General features: G+C 39.9%; 1 protein-coding gene across 4 annotated transcripts in view; it reads left to right on the top strand.

Annotated features, from left to right (window-relative positions):
* LOC134357735 (lysophospholipid acyltransferase 1-like) overlaps positions 1-15,968 on the top strand; it is a 117,274-nt gene extending 101,306 nt beyond the window's left edge. For 3 of the 4 annotated variants that reach the window (XM_063069362.1, XM_063069364.1, XM_063069363.1), the window contains 2 exons: positions 3,040-3,191; positions 14,689-15,968. In XM_063069362.1, coding sequence (XP_062925432.1) covers positions 3,040-3,191; positions 14,689-14,854 — 318 coding nt within the window. In that variant the 3' untranslated portion in view covers positions 14,855-15,968. Of the gene's footprint in view, positions 1-3,013; positions 3,192-14,688 lie in introns of those variants that run through there. The other variant, XM_063069365.1, reaches the window with a different exon arrangement.
* Positions 15,969-19,073: the final 3,105 nt, after the last annotated feature.

Genomic DNA, 19,073 nt, shown 5'->3' on the forward strand with positions numbered 1-19,073 from the left:
ACAAATGCAGCAATGGCTCCAGCAAAATTGAAAAGACAATTAACTACCAGTCACAGCCATATGACACATAAAAGTGCTGATTATTTTAAACAGCTATTGGAATCCCAAAACAAACAGTAAAGCTTTAAATTAAAATCAATTTACAACCTTTATTTAAACTAAATTTACCAATCCTACCTTTAGAAAAATTAAATTCCATTTTGGCTTAAGCCAATTATTTAACAGAAATTTATTATGTTTGCCTTTTGAGTTTTTAAAATTTATGAAAGGGAAAGAAAGATTAGTTTCAAGAAAGGTAAGCTAAGCTTAACTACATGTTTCTTTTTTCAAGAAAGGTTGGCTAAAAATTTATTCTCTACTCAAAGGAGCACTGACAATTAGTTTTAGATTATTATGTTTATAACTTACTGATCACGATAATGAACCATGAGCTGTGGATGTAATACTTTTTATGCAGGGGTTCCCTGAGACCTGAAAATTATTTCAAGGGTTCCTCCAGGGCAAAAACGTTGAGATAGGCAGTTCTAGACCACTTGAGATGAAAGCTAACATTGCATTTACTTTTCTCACCACCAACTAAACCTGCAAGTTAACATCTATTGTCTGCACAGGACTCCCAAGTCCCTTTGCATGTCAGATTTTTGGATTTACTCCCCATTTAGAAAATAGTCTGCACATTTATTTCTTCTACCAAAGTGCATGACCATACATTTTCCAACATTTTATTTCATTTGCCACTTTCTTGCCCATTCTCCTATCTGTCTATAAGTCCTTCTGCATCTTACCTGTTCATCAATCTTTGTATTATCTGCAGACTTGGCAACAAAGCCATCTATTCCATCATTTAAATCATTGATATACAGCATAAAAAGAAGTGGTCCCAACACTGACCTCTGCAGAACACAACTAGTCACTGACAGCCAACCAGAAAGTGATCCTTTTATTCCCACTTACTGCATTCCACCAATGAGCCAATGCTCTAACCATGCCAGTAACTTTCCTGTAATATTATAGCGGTGTGCTACACACAGCACTAGAATAACGACACGTAGTCGGTGAGTTGTAGTTGTGAAAAAAGAGGTTTACTCAAACTTCGTGGCCTCCTTTAAAGCCTTCCCGTTCCCGCCCTCCCCGGGCGGGACTACTGTGGGAAATGCATATTTGCAGACCCTTCCCGTGCGTGGGTTTTTCCCCCTGCTGGTGAAGGTGGCCTGGCGCCCTTTCTGCGGCCGGCCTCTCTACAGGTGTGCGCCGTTTGTGAGCCGGTTCGAGTGCGCTGGAAAGTGGGTCACCACAATACCATGGGCTCTTATCCTGTAAGCCTCATGGGCAAAGGCCTTCTGAAAATCCAAATATACAACATCCAGTGCATTTCCGTTATCCATCCTGCTTGTAATCTCCTCAAAGAATTCCAACAGGTTCGGCAGGCAAGATTTTCCCTTAAGGAAACCATGCTGACTTGGTCCTTTCTTGTCCTGTGTCACCAAGTACTTCATAACCTCCTCCTTAACAATTGACTCTAACATCTTCCCAGCCACTGAAGTCAGGATGACTGGTCTATAATTTCCTTTCTGCTGCCCCCCTCCCTTCCTTCCTAGAAATTTTCAGGTTTGTTAAACCAAGAGAGTTGTGCACATAGTTGGACCACATTTTCCCATTTGTTATAGCATGCTATTATTCCAAGAGCTCTGATGCATTCTCTCACAAAATGCTGGAGAAACTCAGCAGGCCAGGCCCAAAATGTTGATTTTTTTACTCTTTTCCATAGATGCTGCTTGGCCTGCTGAGTTCTTCCAGCATTTTGTGTGTGTTGCTTGAAATTCCGGCATCTGCAGATTTCCTCTTGTTTCTGACGTATTCTCTGACTATTTTGATATCTTTCCTCTTCCAGATTTGCTGAACGATGCATTTGTCAGTGCTGCTTGACATAAAAATGAAGTCTCATTAAAGATTTGAATAATGCTGTAGTGTAGTGATACAAGGGTAGGAAAAGTGAAATAATATTGCCTCAAACACATTACCTGGATATCACCAGTTAACTGGATGTTTGAATCCACTTGGCAAGTTTCTTTTGTCCTGGTTACTTCTTACACAATGAAAGCAAAGAAAAGTGATGTGATATAATCTTGGAAGAGCAGTTTTATTGACCAACTCTTTTGATAAATTGCTGCACCATGGGAGGGTTGGCCTTTCCATATCCTTTTAAAGCTCTAAGGTTCTCTGACAGGTATAATCACAGGCTTACATGGCACTGCCTCCATGTAGAAGTGAAAGATGATCTTTGGCTGCCCAGGAGTCGGTAGTAGTTTTCTTATCCTTTGAGATCAACCAGCACAAGGTATCCTGGTCCACAGAATACCATCTCATTCACATTAAGTATTTGTTTCAGAGAGTGGCCACTTTTCTCAATGACTTGGTTTAACTCTTTAGGGAAGATTGTCTGCCAACAATATCTGCACTTGTTGGCTTCTCACAGGTTTGTTCTACAGGTTTGTGTCATTGAAAAGTCCAAACCAACTACAACTAACTTTGGATGTATTGGCACTGTTGGAAAGCCAGTTATTTCCTTGCTTGCAAGTCCTGCTTTCACATATATACTTTTTCCTTGGTCATTGTCAAACTTAGGTGTACGTGCCATTTATTATAATTGGAGGCCCCACTCTCTTGCCCCATCCACTTAGCCCAGGCATTTTCAGTAGGATGACATGGCTTCAGGCTGCTTTCCCTTTTAAAGGCTAGAGCTCTAAGTGCCGTGGCTATGTGAGTTGCATTGGTCACAATGGTCACATGCACCCTTTCTGTCATAAGGAAGCTTTGTCTTATGAAAATGTACTGACCCTTTTGCACTAGAACTGTGATTGAAACCATAATGCTGCATATACTGCAATGTTCAACCCTTCGTTGACAGTGAAAGAATTTCGAGGCCACTATTTTGTGATGGGCATTGGGACATAACACATTCCTAGTAAATAAGTTTTGAAGCAATTGTGTTTTTATTGAATTTGGTTCTCAGCCTCTTCTTTTTCTGCTGCCATGTAGATGAGAAGCAACTTCAGGCATTACTTCCTTTCTTCTAAGAAAATGAAAGTTGTGTATGATATTATCACTTGGACTTCAACTCAAACGGCGCTATGCTATATTGTTACACCATTTCTTCTACTGGCGACAGAGCCCACCATCAAATTCTACAAGTAAGTGAACCTGCTGGCTGATTTTTTTGGCTTTGTCTACCAAATTTTAAAAAGCATTGGAACTAAATGAAAGTCATAACTGCAAATACTTTGTTAAGGTGAGATTTTTTTTCCTCTTCTCTCTATTAGAAATGCAGAGGATTTATTATTTGGTGGACTAAAGATAGTGCAGCTTTTCTTTTCTGTTATGTCTGGAGCTTTGTAGGAAACTGAACCACATATATCTGCAAAATGTCAGATTCTATCCTGGCATGTGAAGATCTCAACCAAAACATTGATGGATGTGTTGTGGTTGAAACAAGTGTATCGGAACAAAGAAGCTGAAATTTGTGTCTGTTTTGCCTGGATGACTGATCTTTATCAAGTACATCAATGTATTTTGAGGGAGAGATCAGGAGAAGTTAATGAGTCATCTATGACTCATTAGTTAATGAGTCATCTATGATAACTTTTGTCCTTTGAAGAAAAAATTGGTGCACTGATGCTTTCGGCTTTAAGTTACAAGGGGAGTGTAGTCCCAGCACTGACGGGGTGAACAGAGAAAAACCATTTTCAAAGTTTAGGGAATCCAAGACTACAGGATCAGCACTCAAAATGCTGGACCTCAGTGTGTCAAGTAGCGTCTATAGAGAGAATGAGCAATTGTTGTTTTCGGTTGAGACCCTTCATCAGGACTGGAAAGAAAGAGGGGAGATGGCCAGTATAAAGAAGTGGGGGGAAGGGTAGATCAAGGGTGATAGGTGGATTTAGGTAAGGGGGGATTAATAGGCAGGTGAGTGATGGGAAGGTTGAGAATGATATAAGAAGTTGCGGTTGATAGATGTAAGTGACAAAGGGTTGAACAAGTGGAATCTGATAGGAGAGGACAGTGGACCATATAATAGTTATGGAGGAACAAAGGGAGAAACGTGGGTGATGGATAGATTGAGAGGGTAGAGGAGGGGAAAGAGTTGGAGCCAATGGAATAAGGGAAAAGGGGACAGAATGGTGAGGTTACTGGTAGTTAAAGAAATTGATATTCATGCTGTCAGGTTGGAGACTACCATGGCAAAATTATGAAATGCTGTTACTCTATCCTGTGTCTAGCCTACACATGGCTGTAGAGGAGGCCGTGGACAGTTATGTCTATGTGGAAATGAGAAGTGGAATTAAAATGTTTGACTATTTAGAGATCCTAGATGGCACATAAATAAAGTTAAAGTGCTCAAGAAAATGTTCCTCCCATCTGCATCGGACATCACCAATGGATGCAATCAGTTAGAGCAGGCTTTCTTAACCAGGTTTCCGTAAGAGGTAATTAGGGTTCCGCAAAAGATCGTGATTAAAACAAAAATAAACATTTTTGACTGGTGAGGGACCCTTTCTCTGAATCTTTGCTCAGCCTAAGAACTTGACTTTGAGAGAGAGGAAGAACTTTGTAAGCTGCACTCTGATCATGCATTCAAGATGAGATTTACTGATCTGCCTCTGGACAAGTTCTGGATTTCTGTGAAAGAAGACTATCCTGCCCTCCATAGGAAAGCAATAAATATTTTGCTGCAGTTTTCAATGTGAGCAATTTTTTTTTGTTTAACAAGCATCAAGAGCAAGGATAGAAATCATTTTATTTCAGTTGATAGTGAAATCCATGTGTGCTTATCTCAACTTTGACCCAGAAATGAGAAATTTATTATGTTTGCCTTCTGAGTTCTTAACATTTATGGAAGGGAGGGAAAGAGATTAATTTCAAGGAAGGTAAGCTAAAAATTCATTCTCTACTCAAAAGAGCATTGACAATTATTTTTTGATTATTATATCTACAACTTACTGATCACTCTAATGTAACCTTAGCTGTAGGACAAGCAGGGTTTTTAAGCAGGGTTTCCCTAACACCTGAAAATTATTTTAAGGGTTCCTCCACGGCAAAAAGGTGAAGAAAGGCTGGCCTAGAGGATAGAGACTAAAACAAGAGATTGTAATGCTGAATACAGAAGGGATTTCAAAAGCACTCTACACACCAGGCATAGCAGATATCGAAAATATTCGAATAGATATGATGTCAGTTTAATTCTTATTTTTTACATTTTTGAAAACCAGAGTTAGTATTGGAACTGGATCAAAGAGTACATGAAGTTAGATTAGCAAAGACTTGAGAGGCTAAACAACTTTTCCCTCTTCCTAACTTTCTGTTGCTGTCCAGTCTCTGGCAACTAGAAGGGGTGCCATGCAGAATATTGACCTTGGCCATAATGTTTTGTACATTTGAGTAAACAAATGATTTTCTGCATGTAAACTCTTGAAACTAAACATGCTGTTGTCCACATTCACAAAATTATTTTTGAGCTCTGCTATGGCCTCTGCACATCCTTGCTCAAATGTGCCTCTCTTTAGTGGACCCTCCATTTTCATTGCTTCACCATTGCTGGCAAATGCTTCAGTTGCAAGAGCCCCAAAACTTGTTGCATCAGCCTTAAGTATCTCAATCTCTCCAAAGGTGATTAATCTTTTAAGACACTTCTCAAAACCTACTTTGTTCACTTATCTCCATGTCATGTTAAGCAATCAGAAACCAAATTTTATTTGTTCAAGTGCTTGTGTACAAGCTGGGGTCATTTTGCTATGTTAACATAGAATAGTGTAGCATAGGGCAAGTCCTTTGGCCTACATTGTTGAGCTGAACACACTGACCATATTTATCCCCTTCTTTGTATATTCATCTGCCTATCTAAGAGTATCTTAAATGTTCCATGCTGTCCACTTCACCACCATCCCACCCCCCCACCGGCTGTCCAGGTTAGGCCCTCAGCACTCTTTTTTTTTTAAAAAAACAACAAATAAACTTTCCGTGAACCACAAACGAGAAAATCTGCAGATGCTGGAAATCTAAGCAACACACACAAAATGCTGGAGGAACTCAGAAGGCCAGGCAGCATCTGTGGAAAAAGCACAGTCGACATTTCAGACCCTGCTGAGTTTCTCCAGCATTTTGTGTTTATTGCCTTGAAGTGTTCCTTTGTATTTATCCTCATGTCTTCTGGTATTAGATACATTAACTCTGGGGAAAAAGATACTGGCTGCTACTCTGTCTATGCCTCAAGGAATTTTATAAACTTCTGAGTCTCTGCTGGGCTACAGAAAACATCTGCAGCTTTTCTACTCTCTCCTCATAGTACACTTCTTCCAAACCAAGCAGAGTCCTGGTAAACTACCTCTGCACCCTCTCCAAAGCCTCCTTGTGCTTCTGATAATGAGGTGACCAGAATTGAACACAATACTGTAAATGAGGCCTAACGAAGTTTTACAAAGCTATAACATAGCCTGTTGAACATAATGCCTCAACTCATGAAGGTAAGCTTACCATATGGTGCCTTTAGCACCCAATCAACCTGCGTGGCCACATACCTGGACCGCAAGATCCTTCCGTTCATCAACATTGTTAAAGATCCTTCCACTAACTGTGTATTCTCCCTTTATGTTGGATTTCCCAAAGTGCACCACCTTGTACTTGCCCCCGGATTAAACTCCACCTGCCATTTCCCTGACTATATCAGCAACTGATCTATATCCCACAATATCATTTGGCAAACTTCCATGTAATCCATGATGCCACTGATCTTTGTGTTGTCTGCAAACTTAATAAATTAATAGCAAACTTTAAATTATGTGTCAGGACAACTACCTGTACAAATTAGATTCTGTGATCTTCTGTTATGAGCAAAGGAAAGGTAAACTTGCTGATGAATCATAAAATTTAGAAAGAAGCACATAAGAAATGGCAGCAGGCCAAAAATACTGTGCCATTCATTGGAATCGTGGCTGATCTGGCATGGATCTGAAAAGGTGGGTAGGTAAAGCTGATCAGCTCCACCGATTGTTTCCTGGCCAGAGAATTCCACAGATCCACTGTTCTCTGGGAAAAGCAGTTTCTTCTCATCTCTGTCCTAAATCTATCCCCTGAATCTTGAGGCTATGTTCCTAGTTCTTACTTACCAGTGGAAACAACTTTCCTGCCTCTATCTTATCTATTGTTTAAAAAAATGTTTAAATATAAGATCCCTTTCATTATTCTGATTTTCAGCGAGTGTAGTCCCAAGCTACTCAGTCTCTCCTTATAAACTAATACCTTCATCTGCAGAATTATACTAGTGATCCTCCTCTGCACTGCCTCCAAAGCTAGTATCTCGTTCCTCAAGCAAGGAAGCTACACCTGCATGCAGTGCTCCAGGTATGGCCTCACCAGTACCCTGTACATTTGCAGCATAACCTCCCTGCTCTTAAATTCGGTCCCTCCAGCAAAGAAGGCCAGCATTCCGTTTGCCTTCCTGATGACCTGTTGTACCTGCAGAACAACCTTCTGCAATTCATGTGCAAGCATTCCCAAGTGGCTCTGCACAATAGCATGCTGCACCCTTTTACCATTTAAATAATAACCTCATCTGATATTCAACTAACTGGTGTAAACAGAGCACAGTCAGTCCTAGTTCAGTTTGCATCTGTTAGTTCAAACCGTTCCTTTGGATCAAATAGGAAATTGATTACCGTTCAATGCTTCCTCATGACTAAGATATTAACATAGAAAACAAAAGGTACAGGGAGATGTAAATAGACTGCCATGACTATGAAGGACACTTTATAAAATTGTGTTATATTCATCCACATTCCCTTTGTTTTTTGGCAATTATTTTAAATTTGCTTCCTTTCCAAGCAAATACTTTGATTTTACAGAATTCTATTAAATGTTCTCTGTATTCCCTGATCAAAGGAGAAATAACTTGTTTTTATTAGGTATTTTATTGAAGAGAGAGAATAAAAGTTGTCCTTGCTGCCTTGGGCAAAATTTATCTCCAAACTTGCATTACTTAAGATAGATATACATTTGCCTCATTGTAAATATGGTGCTGTGTGAGCAATTTGGTCTATGTTTTCCACATTACAAAAGTGACAATGTTTTATAACAAAGCACTTAGTGGCTTCCTGGGGTCACTTCACAATGCAAAATATGCAAATATCTCTTCCTGGTATTTGCATTCCTCCTTCCTTTTTTCCTCTCCTCTGTCCTCCCTCAGAGAAGCTCTTTAAAGGAAATCACCACCACCCACTCAAAGAGAGATTTTAACTTGGACGGGGGATGAATAGTATTGAAGAAATAGTCCAAAGAGCATAGCAAGTGAGTAAAGTTTTTGACTTTTCAGAACTCTCATAGGAGTACTTTGTGGCTTGGACAAGTGAGAGGACAAATGAAATCAATTAATCTGCTCAGACAATAACAACCTAGCACTATTAACAAAATGTCCAAATCTCTACCAAAAGAATAGTAAAATAAATTTGACAGCAAGCCAAGTAGGGAGACAGGTGACCATTATGTTGACCAAAGAGTTTGATTAAAGACCATTATGTTGATCAAGGATTGCTGAAGGAAGGAGAGTTGAATGGGTGGAAAGATTTTTTAGAGGGAAAATTCCCAATTTTAGGGTCTTGGCATTCAAAAGTCTGGTGCCACTGTTGGAGCAATTAAATTTGGGGATAATCACAACGTCAGAACAGAAGGGGCACAGGTACCATGTAGTATTCAAGGAATAGACAAGAATATAGAGGTAGGAGGGGGTAAGATGGGAAATCAAAGAAGAATATTTGTTTAAATTGAGTTTTTGTTTAACTGCATGCCAGTATGATTCATCAAGTATTGTTGTGGTAAATGAATGTGAGTTCGGACAGGTGGCACAGCTATGGATATTCCTGAATTACAGAGGACAGAAATGGAGGAGGCCCAGAATATGTTTGAATAATTGGGTCTTAATATAGTAACTGCATTGGTGAGGATTTTAATAATAAATGAGCTGAGGTGGGAGCTAAATTAAACATTTTTGAAAATATGTAATCTCGGTGATGGTGTGGGTATGTGTGGTCTGCAGTTTATGTCTTCAAAGTTTAGTGTTGTTCATAACACAGAGAGGATAGAGTTATTGACCAGGGAGTAGGCCAAGTATTAATAAGATAGAACCAAGTGGTAATAGTTAACAAAGGAAATGTTGATACAAGCAAAACCAGCCCTCCAAATACTTCTATTGAATATATTATGCTTACAAACAGTGACTACTTCTGAAATCTCAAGGAAAGAATAGTCTATTAAAATACAGTAGTTGTGATGTTATGTAGCAGGCAGCTACTTAGCACAAATGGTCTGGAGGTTAAAAATGTCATTTATGCCAACAATGATTGGTTCCTCAATGTGTACATATGGAAACACGAGACTGCAGATACTGAAATCAGGAGCAAAAATCAAACTAACTCAGTAGGTCAGGCAACACAATGGACAGTTGATGTTTCAGATCAAGACATCTTCATCAGGATTTTGATATATTTGTTTAGTATTGGGACCATGAGGCATTCCGGGAGAGTTGGCCAAATGCCCAGGAACATAATAGGCCATATCAAGGCAGTAGAGATAAAGAGCAGTGTTATAAAAGAGATTTTGCAGATGCTGGAAATGTTGGGTAACACACACACACAGCGCAGGAGGAATTCACCATGTCAGGCAGCATCTATGGAGGGAAATGAGCAGTTGACATTTCAGGCTGAGACCCTTCATCAGGACTGGAAAGAAAGAGGGCAAAAGCCAGAATAAAAAAGTGAAGGGAGCAGGAGGTAATAGGCAAGTCCAATTGTGAGGGTAAAGGTAGGTGGATGAGGGAGGAGGGATAAATGGAAATGATGTGAGAAGTTGGGAGGTGATAGGTGGAAGAGTCAAAGGGCTGAAAAAGGAATCTGATAAGAAAGGATAGTAGACTAGAGAATAAAAGGAAGAAGGTTAGGAAGGTAATAAGCAGATCATGGGGGCTGGAGAAGAGAATAGAAGGGGTGAGAGGGCTACTGGAATGAGGGACAACAACGTAGATCAGGGGTACACTGAAGGGACTGGTTACCAGAAGTTCAATCAATATTGATGCCGTCAGTTTAGAGACTACCAAGATGGAATATGAGGTGTTGTTCCTTCAATCTGCATCCAGCCTCAGTGTGGCTGCCAAGGAGGCCATGGACAATATGGTGTGGGGAGGGGAAGTGGAATTGAAACGGATGGCCACTGGGAGGTCCTGGCCATTGTGGCAGACAATGCAAACACCAGGAAGAGATATTTGCATATTTTGCATTGTGAAGTGACCCCAGGAAGTCACTAAGTGCTTTGTTATAAGTGCTGATGTTTGATGAAGTGGTCTCCCAACCTGTGTTAGCTGTCTCCAAAGGCTGCGTCTGGAGCACCGGATGCAATAAGTAACACTGACAAGTTCACAGGTGAAGTGCTTCCTCACCCAGAAGGCCTGTTTAGGGCCCTGAATGACGGTCACGGAGGAGGTTTAGGGACAGGTGGAACAGCACAGTTGCAAGGGTAAGTACCAGGAAGGTGAACAGTCGGGAGGGAAGGGCAGACAAGGGAGTCTCAGAGAGAGCAGTTCCTACAGAAAGTGGAGGGGGAGGGGATGATGTGTCTAGTGGTGGGATCCCATTAGAAATGGGGGACTTTGCGGAGAATTATGTGTTAGATGCAGATGCTTGTAAGGTGTTGAGTGAGGACAAGGGTCTGTTCCACATATAGAAACTGGGAGGAGCCAAAATAAGTTGTTGAAGGTGAGTACCAATCCTTCCAGACAGAGGGTGGTGGTGCAGAGAAACTGATCAGGTGTGTTGTCAAGAAAGAAACAGAGCTTCAAGGCTTTCTGATGAGGGGTGGAAGTGTACAGGAACTGCATGTCTATGGTGAAAATAAGGCAGTCAGGGCCAGGAAAATGAAAGTTGTTTAAGTGCTGTATACCTGCTTTTTCAGTTTCAAAGTACATTTATTATCAAAATATGTATGCAGTATACAACCCTAAGATTCATCTTCCCACAGACAGCCACAAAACAAAGAAATCCTGGAACCCGTTCAAAGAAAAACGTCACCCTTCCACCCCTCCCCCACACATCCCCCCTCCCACACACACACAAGAAACAAATCATGCAAGTGGCAAAAAAAATGAGTGTAAAACACAGAATATAAAAAACACCCCACAAAGTCATCGAATGAGACCAAGCATATGCAGTTCAATTCAGTCTAGTGCTGTGTCATACATTATCCACAGGCCACCTCAATCAAAGTGGCACAAAATAGCAGCAAAAAAAGGAGCGACCAGGAACACATGATAACAGAGTCCAATCCACAAACTACGGCGATTAAACCTTGCCCAGGACCTAGGAGTCCAGCACCATCCTCTGACAGCATTGAGGGAGAGAGAGGCCATTCAAACACAGGGACCTTCCTCCTGGAGCAGCAGTGAAGGTGGGAGTGAGATCGTCATATGCAAACACCTTCCTCTAACAGCAGTGAGTGAGAGGCTGGTAGATGACGCTATCACACGCAAATTATCTAATCAATCACATGGCAGCAGCTCAATGCGTGCAAACATGGCCAAGTGGTTCATTTGTTTTTCAGACCAAACATCAGAATGGGGAAGAAATGTGATCTGTGACTTTGTAGAATGATTATTGGTGCTAGATGGGGTGGTTTGACTATCTCAGAAGCTGCCAGTCTCCTGGGATTTTCATGCACAACAATCTTTAGAATGGCATGAAAAGGGAAAAAAAAATCCTCAACTGGCAGTTCTGTGGGTAAAAATGCCTTATTGAGAGAGGTTAGAGGAGAATGGACAGATTGGTTCAAGCTGACTGGAAGGCAGCAGTATCTCAAATAACCACATGTTGCCACAGTGCTGTGCAGAAGAGCATCTCTGAATGAACAGCATGTAGAATCTTGAAGTGAATGGGCTACGGTAAGAGAAGACCACACTGGGTTCTACTCCTGTCAGCGAAGAAAAGGAAGCTGAGTCTCCAGTGGGCATCGAGTCACCAAAACTGGTTGTAGATGGTAGAGTCAGAATTTGGTGTGAACAACATGAATCCTTGGATCCATTCTGCCTTGTGACAGCAGTGCAGGATGGTGGTGGTGTAACTGGTGTGGGGAATGTTTCTTGGCACGTATTAGGCTCCTTAATATCAATTGAGCACTGTTTAAATCCCGCAGCCTACCGAAGTATGTTGCTGACCATGTGTATCGCATAATGGCCATAGTCTACCCATCTTCTGATGGCTACTTCCAGCAAGATAATGTGCCATGTCATATGTCATCTCACGCTGGTTCCATAAACATGACTGAGTTCAGTTCATTCTCGTGGTCTCCACAGTCACCAGATCCTGATCCAATAGAGTACCTTCAGGATGTGGAACAGGAGATTCGCAGCATGACTGTGAAACCAATAAATCTGCAGCAACGGCGCAATGCTATCATGTCAACATCACCCATCATCTTTAAAGAATGTTTTCCGGCACCTTGTTGAATCCATGCCATAAAGAATTCAGGCTGTTCTTGGGGCAAAGGGGAGTCCTATCCTGAATGAGAAAGATGTATCTAATGAAGTGGCCACCTAGTGTAAGTGGGCAGTCACTCAGAAGGTCAGGAGCAGGCCCACAGGGCAGTTAGGTTTTAGACCTTGAGTAGGGCGTAAGCAGTATAGCGTAAGAGACCTATGAGATTGGAGGCTGTAGATAGCATATCTCCAGAGCTGATAAAGTCCGCGGTGGTGTGGAAGTCGATGGCTTGATTCTTCTCTGTAGGGTTCTGGTTCAAGAGTAAGAAAGAGGAGTGTCCAAGAGCTGCTGGCTGGCCTCGGCAGAGTAGAGCTGTGTTAATTGGATTTAATTCAACTATTTGAGAGGTACACCAAACTCTAAAGCTGTGCCACATTAATAATAGATAACGATAGGTGTGAAATGTACATTATGTCAGAACAGTTTTCAGTGGAGGGAAACAATCAATGAAATGGCATAATATGAGAACAATAGCCAGGCCTACATATGGTGCCTGTTGGTCAGTTGTTATTTTTATTCCTCTATACTGGATGATTCTCATGGTCTGCCAGATAGCTTCTTGTATTTTGGTTTTATAGGAAGAAATTTTATTTTTGTAATTTTTGATGTGGCTTAATACAATTGCGAGATATGGGAAAAGCAATGATCCAAGTTGATTTCCAACTTCGTTTAGAAAACTGCCAGCCAAATAAAATTGTTTTCTATATATGACTCAATGTTAAATATTTAGTACTGGCTGACCTTCAAGTTTAGTGGCTAAAAATGTTGGCATTTGAAGTGAAAAGCTGAGCCCAGAATTTGATTTCAGCCTAGCCAGATGTAATCAGTTCCAGTCTGGATTATTTCTGGGCAGATGTGAATATCTCCTCATACCAGCTACCAAATTTTAGTCGCTGAAATTGAAGTACTAATTAAAAGTAAACTTAAATATAGACCGATATAGTCTCAACATGTTAAAATTTTATTTGTGCATTGCCTTTAATTTGAAATCTGTTGAAATACAGTGCCTGACCTGCTCCACTGAAGGTGATGGTATGTAATCCCATACATGCAAAAGGACTTTGACATCTCACCCATTTACCCATAGACTTGCCCAGATAGTGATCATAAAATGCAGCTGTACACTCTTTGCTTGACTGCTGGTTGTGAATTTTCCATTAGGGGTGAGGTGGGGATTAGTTAAAGTTCAAGTTTGTCATTCAACCGTACACATGTATACCATCAAACAAGACAATGCTTCTCCAGCCCAACACAGTACATATAACTCATACGCGTACAACATAAAGTAATATTACCACAAAAAAATTAACAAATAATTAGGTACATATACAATACAAGTTAAATAGTATAATGGAACTGGAGTTTCAAATGTAATGAGACCTGGGTGGTGGTAGTGAGTTCAGTAGTCTCACAGACAGGGGAAGGAAGCGTTTCCTATCCGAACAGTCCTTGTCATAATGCTACAGTTCCTCCTGCTTGATAGTAGAGAATCAAAGAGTTTGTTGGGCAGAGGAGATGGATCATTGACAATGCTAAGGACCCTGCGTATGCAGCGCTCCTGATAAATATCTTTAATGGGTGAAAGGGAACCTGATGACCCTCTCAGCAGTCTTCACAATCCTTTGTAAGGATGTCCCGTACCAGAGAGAGATGCAACTAGTCAGGACTCTCGACGGTCCTGTAAAAATTGGTTATCGTGGGAGGAGGGGAGCCTCACTCACTTCAATCTCCTCAGGAAGTGGAGATGCTGCTGTGATTTATTGATCAAAGAGAGGTTGTTGAGGGACTAGGTAAATCTTTTCACCCTCAGTAACTTTTTGCTGTGACAAAGATATACTCACTCAAGCAAGGGTCATTTGAACTTGATGCCTTCTCAGATGGTGGTTTTGTGATGTCCTGGTTACAAGTATAAAGGTGAACATTAAACTTATTTCCAATTCATATTGGAATAATTTCATTTCAGCTGTTCATAAATTCCACCGTAAGAAGAATTATTTCGAACACTAAAATAGCAAGATTGTTATGGTGTGTGCCATCTGGGTGATGTGATTGTACTAGATAATGTAACTTCCTGTTGTCCACATACTGAATAACCTTTTTTGTGTCTCTGTTCATTTTGAAGGTCAATGTATTTCCATTTTCACATTCTGTGCGCCCTTGTGCTCCCAGTTCTGACAATCAGGAAACGGAAGTTTGTTGAAAAGATGGCAAAAACTGATCCATCCTCCTCGAATGCCAGCTCTTCTCTCACAGCCTCCGTTTGCCAGCTGTCCAAGAAAAAACAATAGGAATAAAGTATGCTGGAAGTATGAAATGCAAAGAAAAAACTGTTGAGGGAGGAAAACAAAAAGATCCATTTTTCTCTATCTGAGTGATGTTAAGCATGAGGGTACCCTGGTGCCATCATGAAATGAGCAGTTTAATGAAGTGTGTATATGTGCACTTGTGTTTGTTTACCGTGCACTTGTGTTTGTTTACTGTATTGAACAACCCCTTGCTACTGACTTTTCCTTACCTGTACCATTAAGTCAGGGTCATTGGGGTGACTGTGGAATGCAGGTATTGCTGATATTTGCCAGCTTGTTGAGTTTTGTTTTCTGAAAATGATACCTTTGTCCTATGATTTTTTGGACACCTTCATTGTGGATGCAGTATATCTAAACAATGACCTCAGCAGACGAAGTAATTGTTGAGTAATACCAGACCTACTGTTTAAAAAAAACAGCTTGTACTGTCATTATGAAACCTGTCATTTTACATTGTTATTTGAAGTCGATCTTCCTTTATTTTTTGCCCCACCATGTAACACCATTGGCCTAGCCACTAGGCCATTCATGTAATATGCCTTCTTAATCTTGGCAAACAGGAAAACCCTTACTCATAAGTTCTAATGTATTGATTTATAATCTAATACCTTCTGAGCTGTAAGGCTGATAATAATTGGTTTTGTTTCATCACAGTTTTGAAGGAAGGACCATTTGTTCTAAAGGTGGTAGGCCCCTCATCTTCTAGAGTGGAGATTCTTAATTGAATCACCACTACTCCCATCTTTCATTTCAGCTGGATGAAAAATGAGAATGTCAAAATTAAAAGTTCAGTGACTTTTCAGTACACTTACAGCTCTGAATTGCTTCACTGAGGTATACCAACTAAGTGATTACAGTGATTGAGTTCTGGGCAAATAACTACACAGATTGCACTAAATATAATTTTACCAAACTTGCAATAATTGAATGCTCTGTTTTATTGTACAATTTTTTGATAAAATCAAAACTGCTTGAGAGACAGCTTTATCTAATCATAAAAAATTGGATGTTGTCAGTGCTTGCTTATATATATTGTATATGTGTATATATGCTGTATTTATACATATACAGTATAGAAAAATTAAAAATAGATATATTAAAGCTATTTATTTATTTTATTTGGAGTCTTGCTTATTGCATCTACACTATGTTTGTCTATTTGTCTTTTGCAATGAAGATGGGGTCCTGTCTTTGAAAGTAGATTATCTTTTGTGTGTGAGTGTGCAGCATTGCAGAATTGGCTTCAATGGTTACTTATCGGAATAATTTCATCAAAAGTGGAAATCACTACCATGAGAAGTTACTAAAGCAAATTATGCAGAAAATTTCAAGGGAAAAGCTGGAGGAACACACGAGGGAGAGAAGATTGAAAGTTTTTTTATTAGTTGATGGGAAGCGGGCCTCTGTGATGAATCAAAGTTTAATAACTGCGTTCAGGAGCAAAAAGGTAGCATACTGCTGGAGGAGCTCAGTGGTCATTGCATCTGTAGAGGGAAGCAGACAGTTGACATTTGTGAAGAGGCTCAACCAGAATCGTCAGTGGTTTATTTCCCTCCACAGATGCTGCCTGACCCATTGAGTTTCTCAAGCAGCTCACTTTTTACACAGTAACTGAGTGATTTGTTGAGTGCTTTGTTAAGGGATTTGAAAGTACTGTTAAGAATCCTCCACGTTGCTAGGAGCATGGAATTGGACAGAAAGGTAGACTCATTAAAAATAGTAGATTCATTTCCCTGTGTACCAGTTGGATTTTTGCAACAATATATCAGATTACAGATCCATCAAAAGAAAAGTCAATGACCTGTCATCAGACTGGGAAAAGTTAAGAGCATAAAAGGTTTTTCTAAAGGTGGAGTAAAGGTGAAATGCTGGTTATGCCAGCTAAGAGAGGGTTCTATAGTCTGCCACTTGGGGAAAAAAGTATTTTGGCGAATTGTAGGTCAGAGAAGATCAGTAAAATTTGAAAATATCAGAAGGGCAAAAAAAAAATACATCACTAAAACATGAATTGCAAACTTACCTGAATTAATGCTCCATTAATGTCTTTGATTTGAAGCTTGCAGTAGCCCTTGGGGAAGGTGCATAGGGTGAATGAACATTAAGAATGAGTCCAGATTGACCTGAGTTGTTGGTGGGTTAATAATGTCAGTTTGTGGTAATTCATGGTCCAAGGTAACTTATCTAGTTGATAAGATATTGTATTGGAAGAAGCATTCAGCATTCTTTGATCTAACCATCTGAGGTTATGCCTCTGCTTCCAATTCTCTGGGGCAGTGGCCCCCACAGTGATCTCCTCTTGTGGTTGGAGGACCTCAGCACCCTGGTGTAGGTACAGAATGTTGATTTTTCCATCTCCTTTTCTCTGCTCTAGTTGTTTCACAAATCCACAAGCTTGCTTTCCTACATTAAAGTATTTTCCACAATTTCCTCAATCAACTTCACTGGTGGATGATTGCCAGCTGCTGATAGCAGCACAAAGCACTCAGAAGTCATTCTTACCACGCAAACATGAAAAGCACGAAGTCCATCCTTGAATCATATCTGTTTTTTTATAGTAAAACTGGAATTGTATTTTAATTATAAAAATATTTAAATTTCACATTTTAAAAAGCAGCAAAATCCAAAGTACACAATGTAAATCTAATAAATAAAATGTCATTGCCAAAGAATATTGCAACATTTCATGCTTTGGCTGTCTTCAGACAGGGTTTACTTTTGTTACCTAAAGTATTGTGATTTTATTTCTTGAAGAAGCAAATGAGCTGTAAGATTCTTTATGCAAATATACAAACAGACGTAAAGGATAGGATATTGTGTCCAGTTCTCTCAGTCCAGCCTCCTTGACATTGGTGAAACCCATCATATATTGCAGGGACCACTCCATTGAGCACCTCTTCTCCATCTTCCAAAAGCGGAACTTCCTGGTGGCCATACATTTTAATTCCCATTCCCATTTCAACATGCCAGTCCATGGCCTCTTGTGTCGTCTGTGTAGCCTCCAACCTGATGGCATGAATTCAGATTTCTCCTCTGATAAAAAGAAAATTTCCCTCCTCCTCCCTTCTTCTATTCCCCATTCTGGTCTCTTACTTCTTCTCACCTCCCTATCTCCTCCTCCTTCCCTTTCACCTATGGCCTACTCTCCTCTCCTATCAGATTCCTTCCTCTCCAGCCCTTTATCTTTCCTACCCACCTGGCTTCACCTATTACCTTCCAGTTCTTTTCCTTTCCCTTCCCTCACCTTTTTATTCTGGCATCTTCCCTCTTCCTCAATCTTTTTTATTAGGTTTTGAATTGATAAACATAACAGTGATAATGATGCAAAGAGATCGGGATTATATTAATAACAGATAATGTATACAGACACAGACTCTGAGTAACATATGTAATTGGCGCCTCCCAATCGCTTAATAACCAAACATGAAAAAGATTCAAAAAATTTTATACAAAGAAAAAGTCCCCCTACACTAAAAGAAACAAGACAAAGTCCGGGCTGCCATGTTTCATTGGTTAAAATCATTATTTGTTATTAACTTCGCTCCTCTATACACAAACAAAAAGTTATTGAAAAGGATTCAGAAAAAGGTCAGCTTGCATCATATGAAAATGTTGAATAAATGGCCTCCAAGTTTCTTCAAATTTAACCGAAGGATTGATAGTACCACTCCTAATTTTTTCCAAGTTTAAATATGTTATAGTTTGGGAAAACCATTGAAATTAGGGGGATTAGAATCTTTTCATTTAAATAAAATGGATCTTCTGCTATTGATGTAACAAATGCAATCAAAGGACAAGCTGAAGGGGATAAATAACTAGAGTCTATCACTGGTAATCCAAAAATTGCAGTAATAGGATGAGGTTTTAAATCAATACGCAAAACTACTGAAATAATATCAAAAATGTCTTTCCAATATTTTTCCAAAAGAGAGCAAGACCAGAACGTATGTGTCAAGGAAGCTACTTCAGAATTACATCTGTCACAGACAGGATTTATATGGCAATAAAAACGAGCTAACTTGTCCTTCGACCTATGGCCCCTATGAACCACCTTAAATTGTATCAAAGCGTGTCTAGCACACGTTGAAGAAATGTTAACTAGTTGGAGAATTTTCTCCCATTTCTCTATAGACAAAGATACCTGAAGTTCTCTTTCCCATTCATTCTTAATTTTATCAGATGAACCTAGAAGTATTTTCGTAAT

Source organism: Mobula hypostoma, chromosome 17 (genome assembly GCF_963921235.1).
Source record: "Mobula hypostoma chromosome 17, sMobHyp1.1, whole genome shotgun sequence".
Taxonomy (NCBI): domain Eukaryota; kingdom Metazoa; phylum Chordata; class Chondrichthyes; order Myliobatiformes; family Myliobatidae; genus Mobula; species Mobula hypostoma.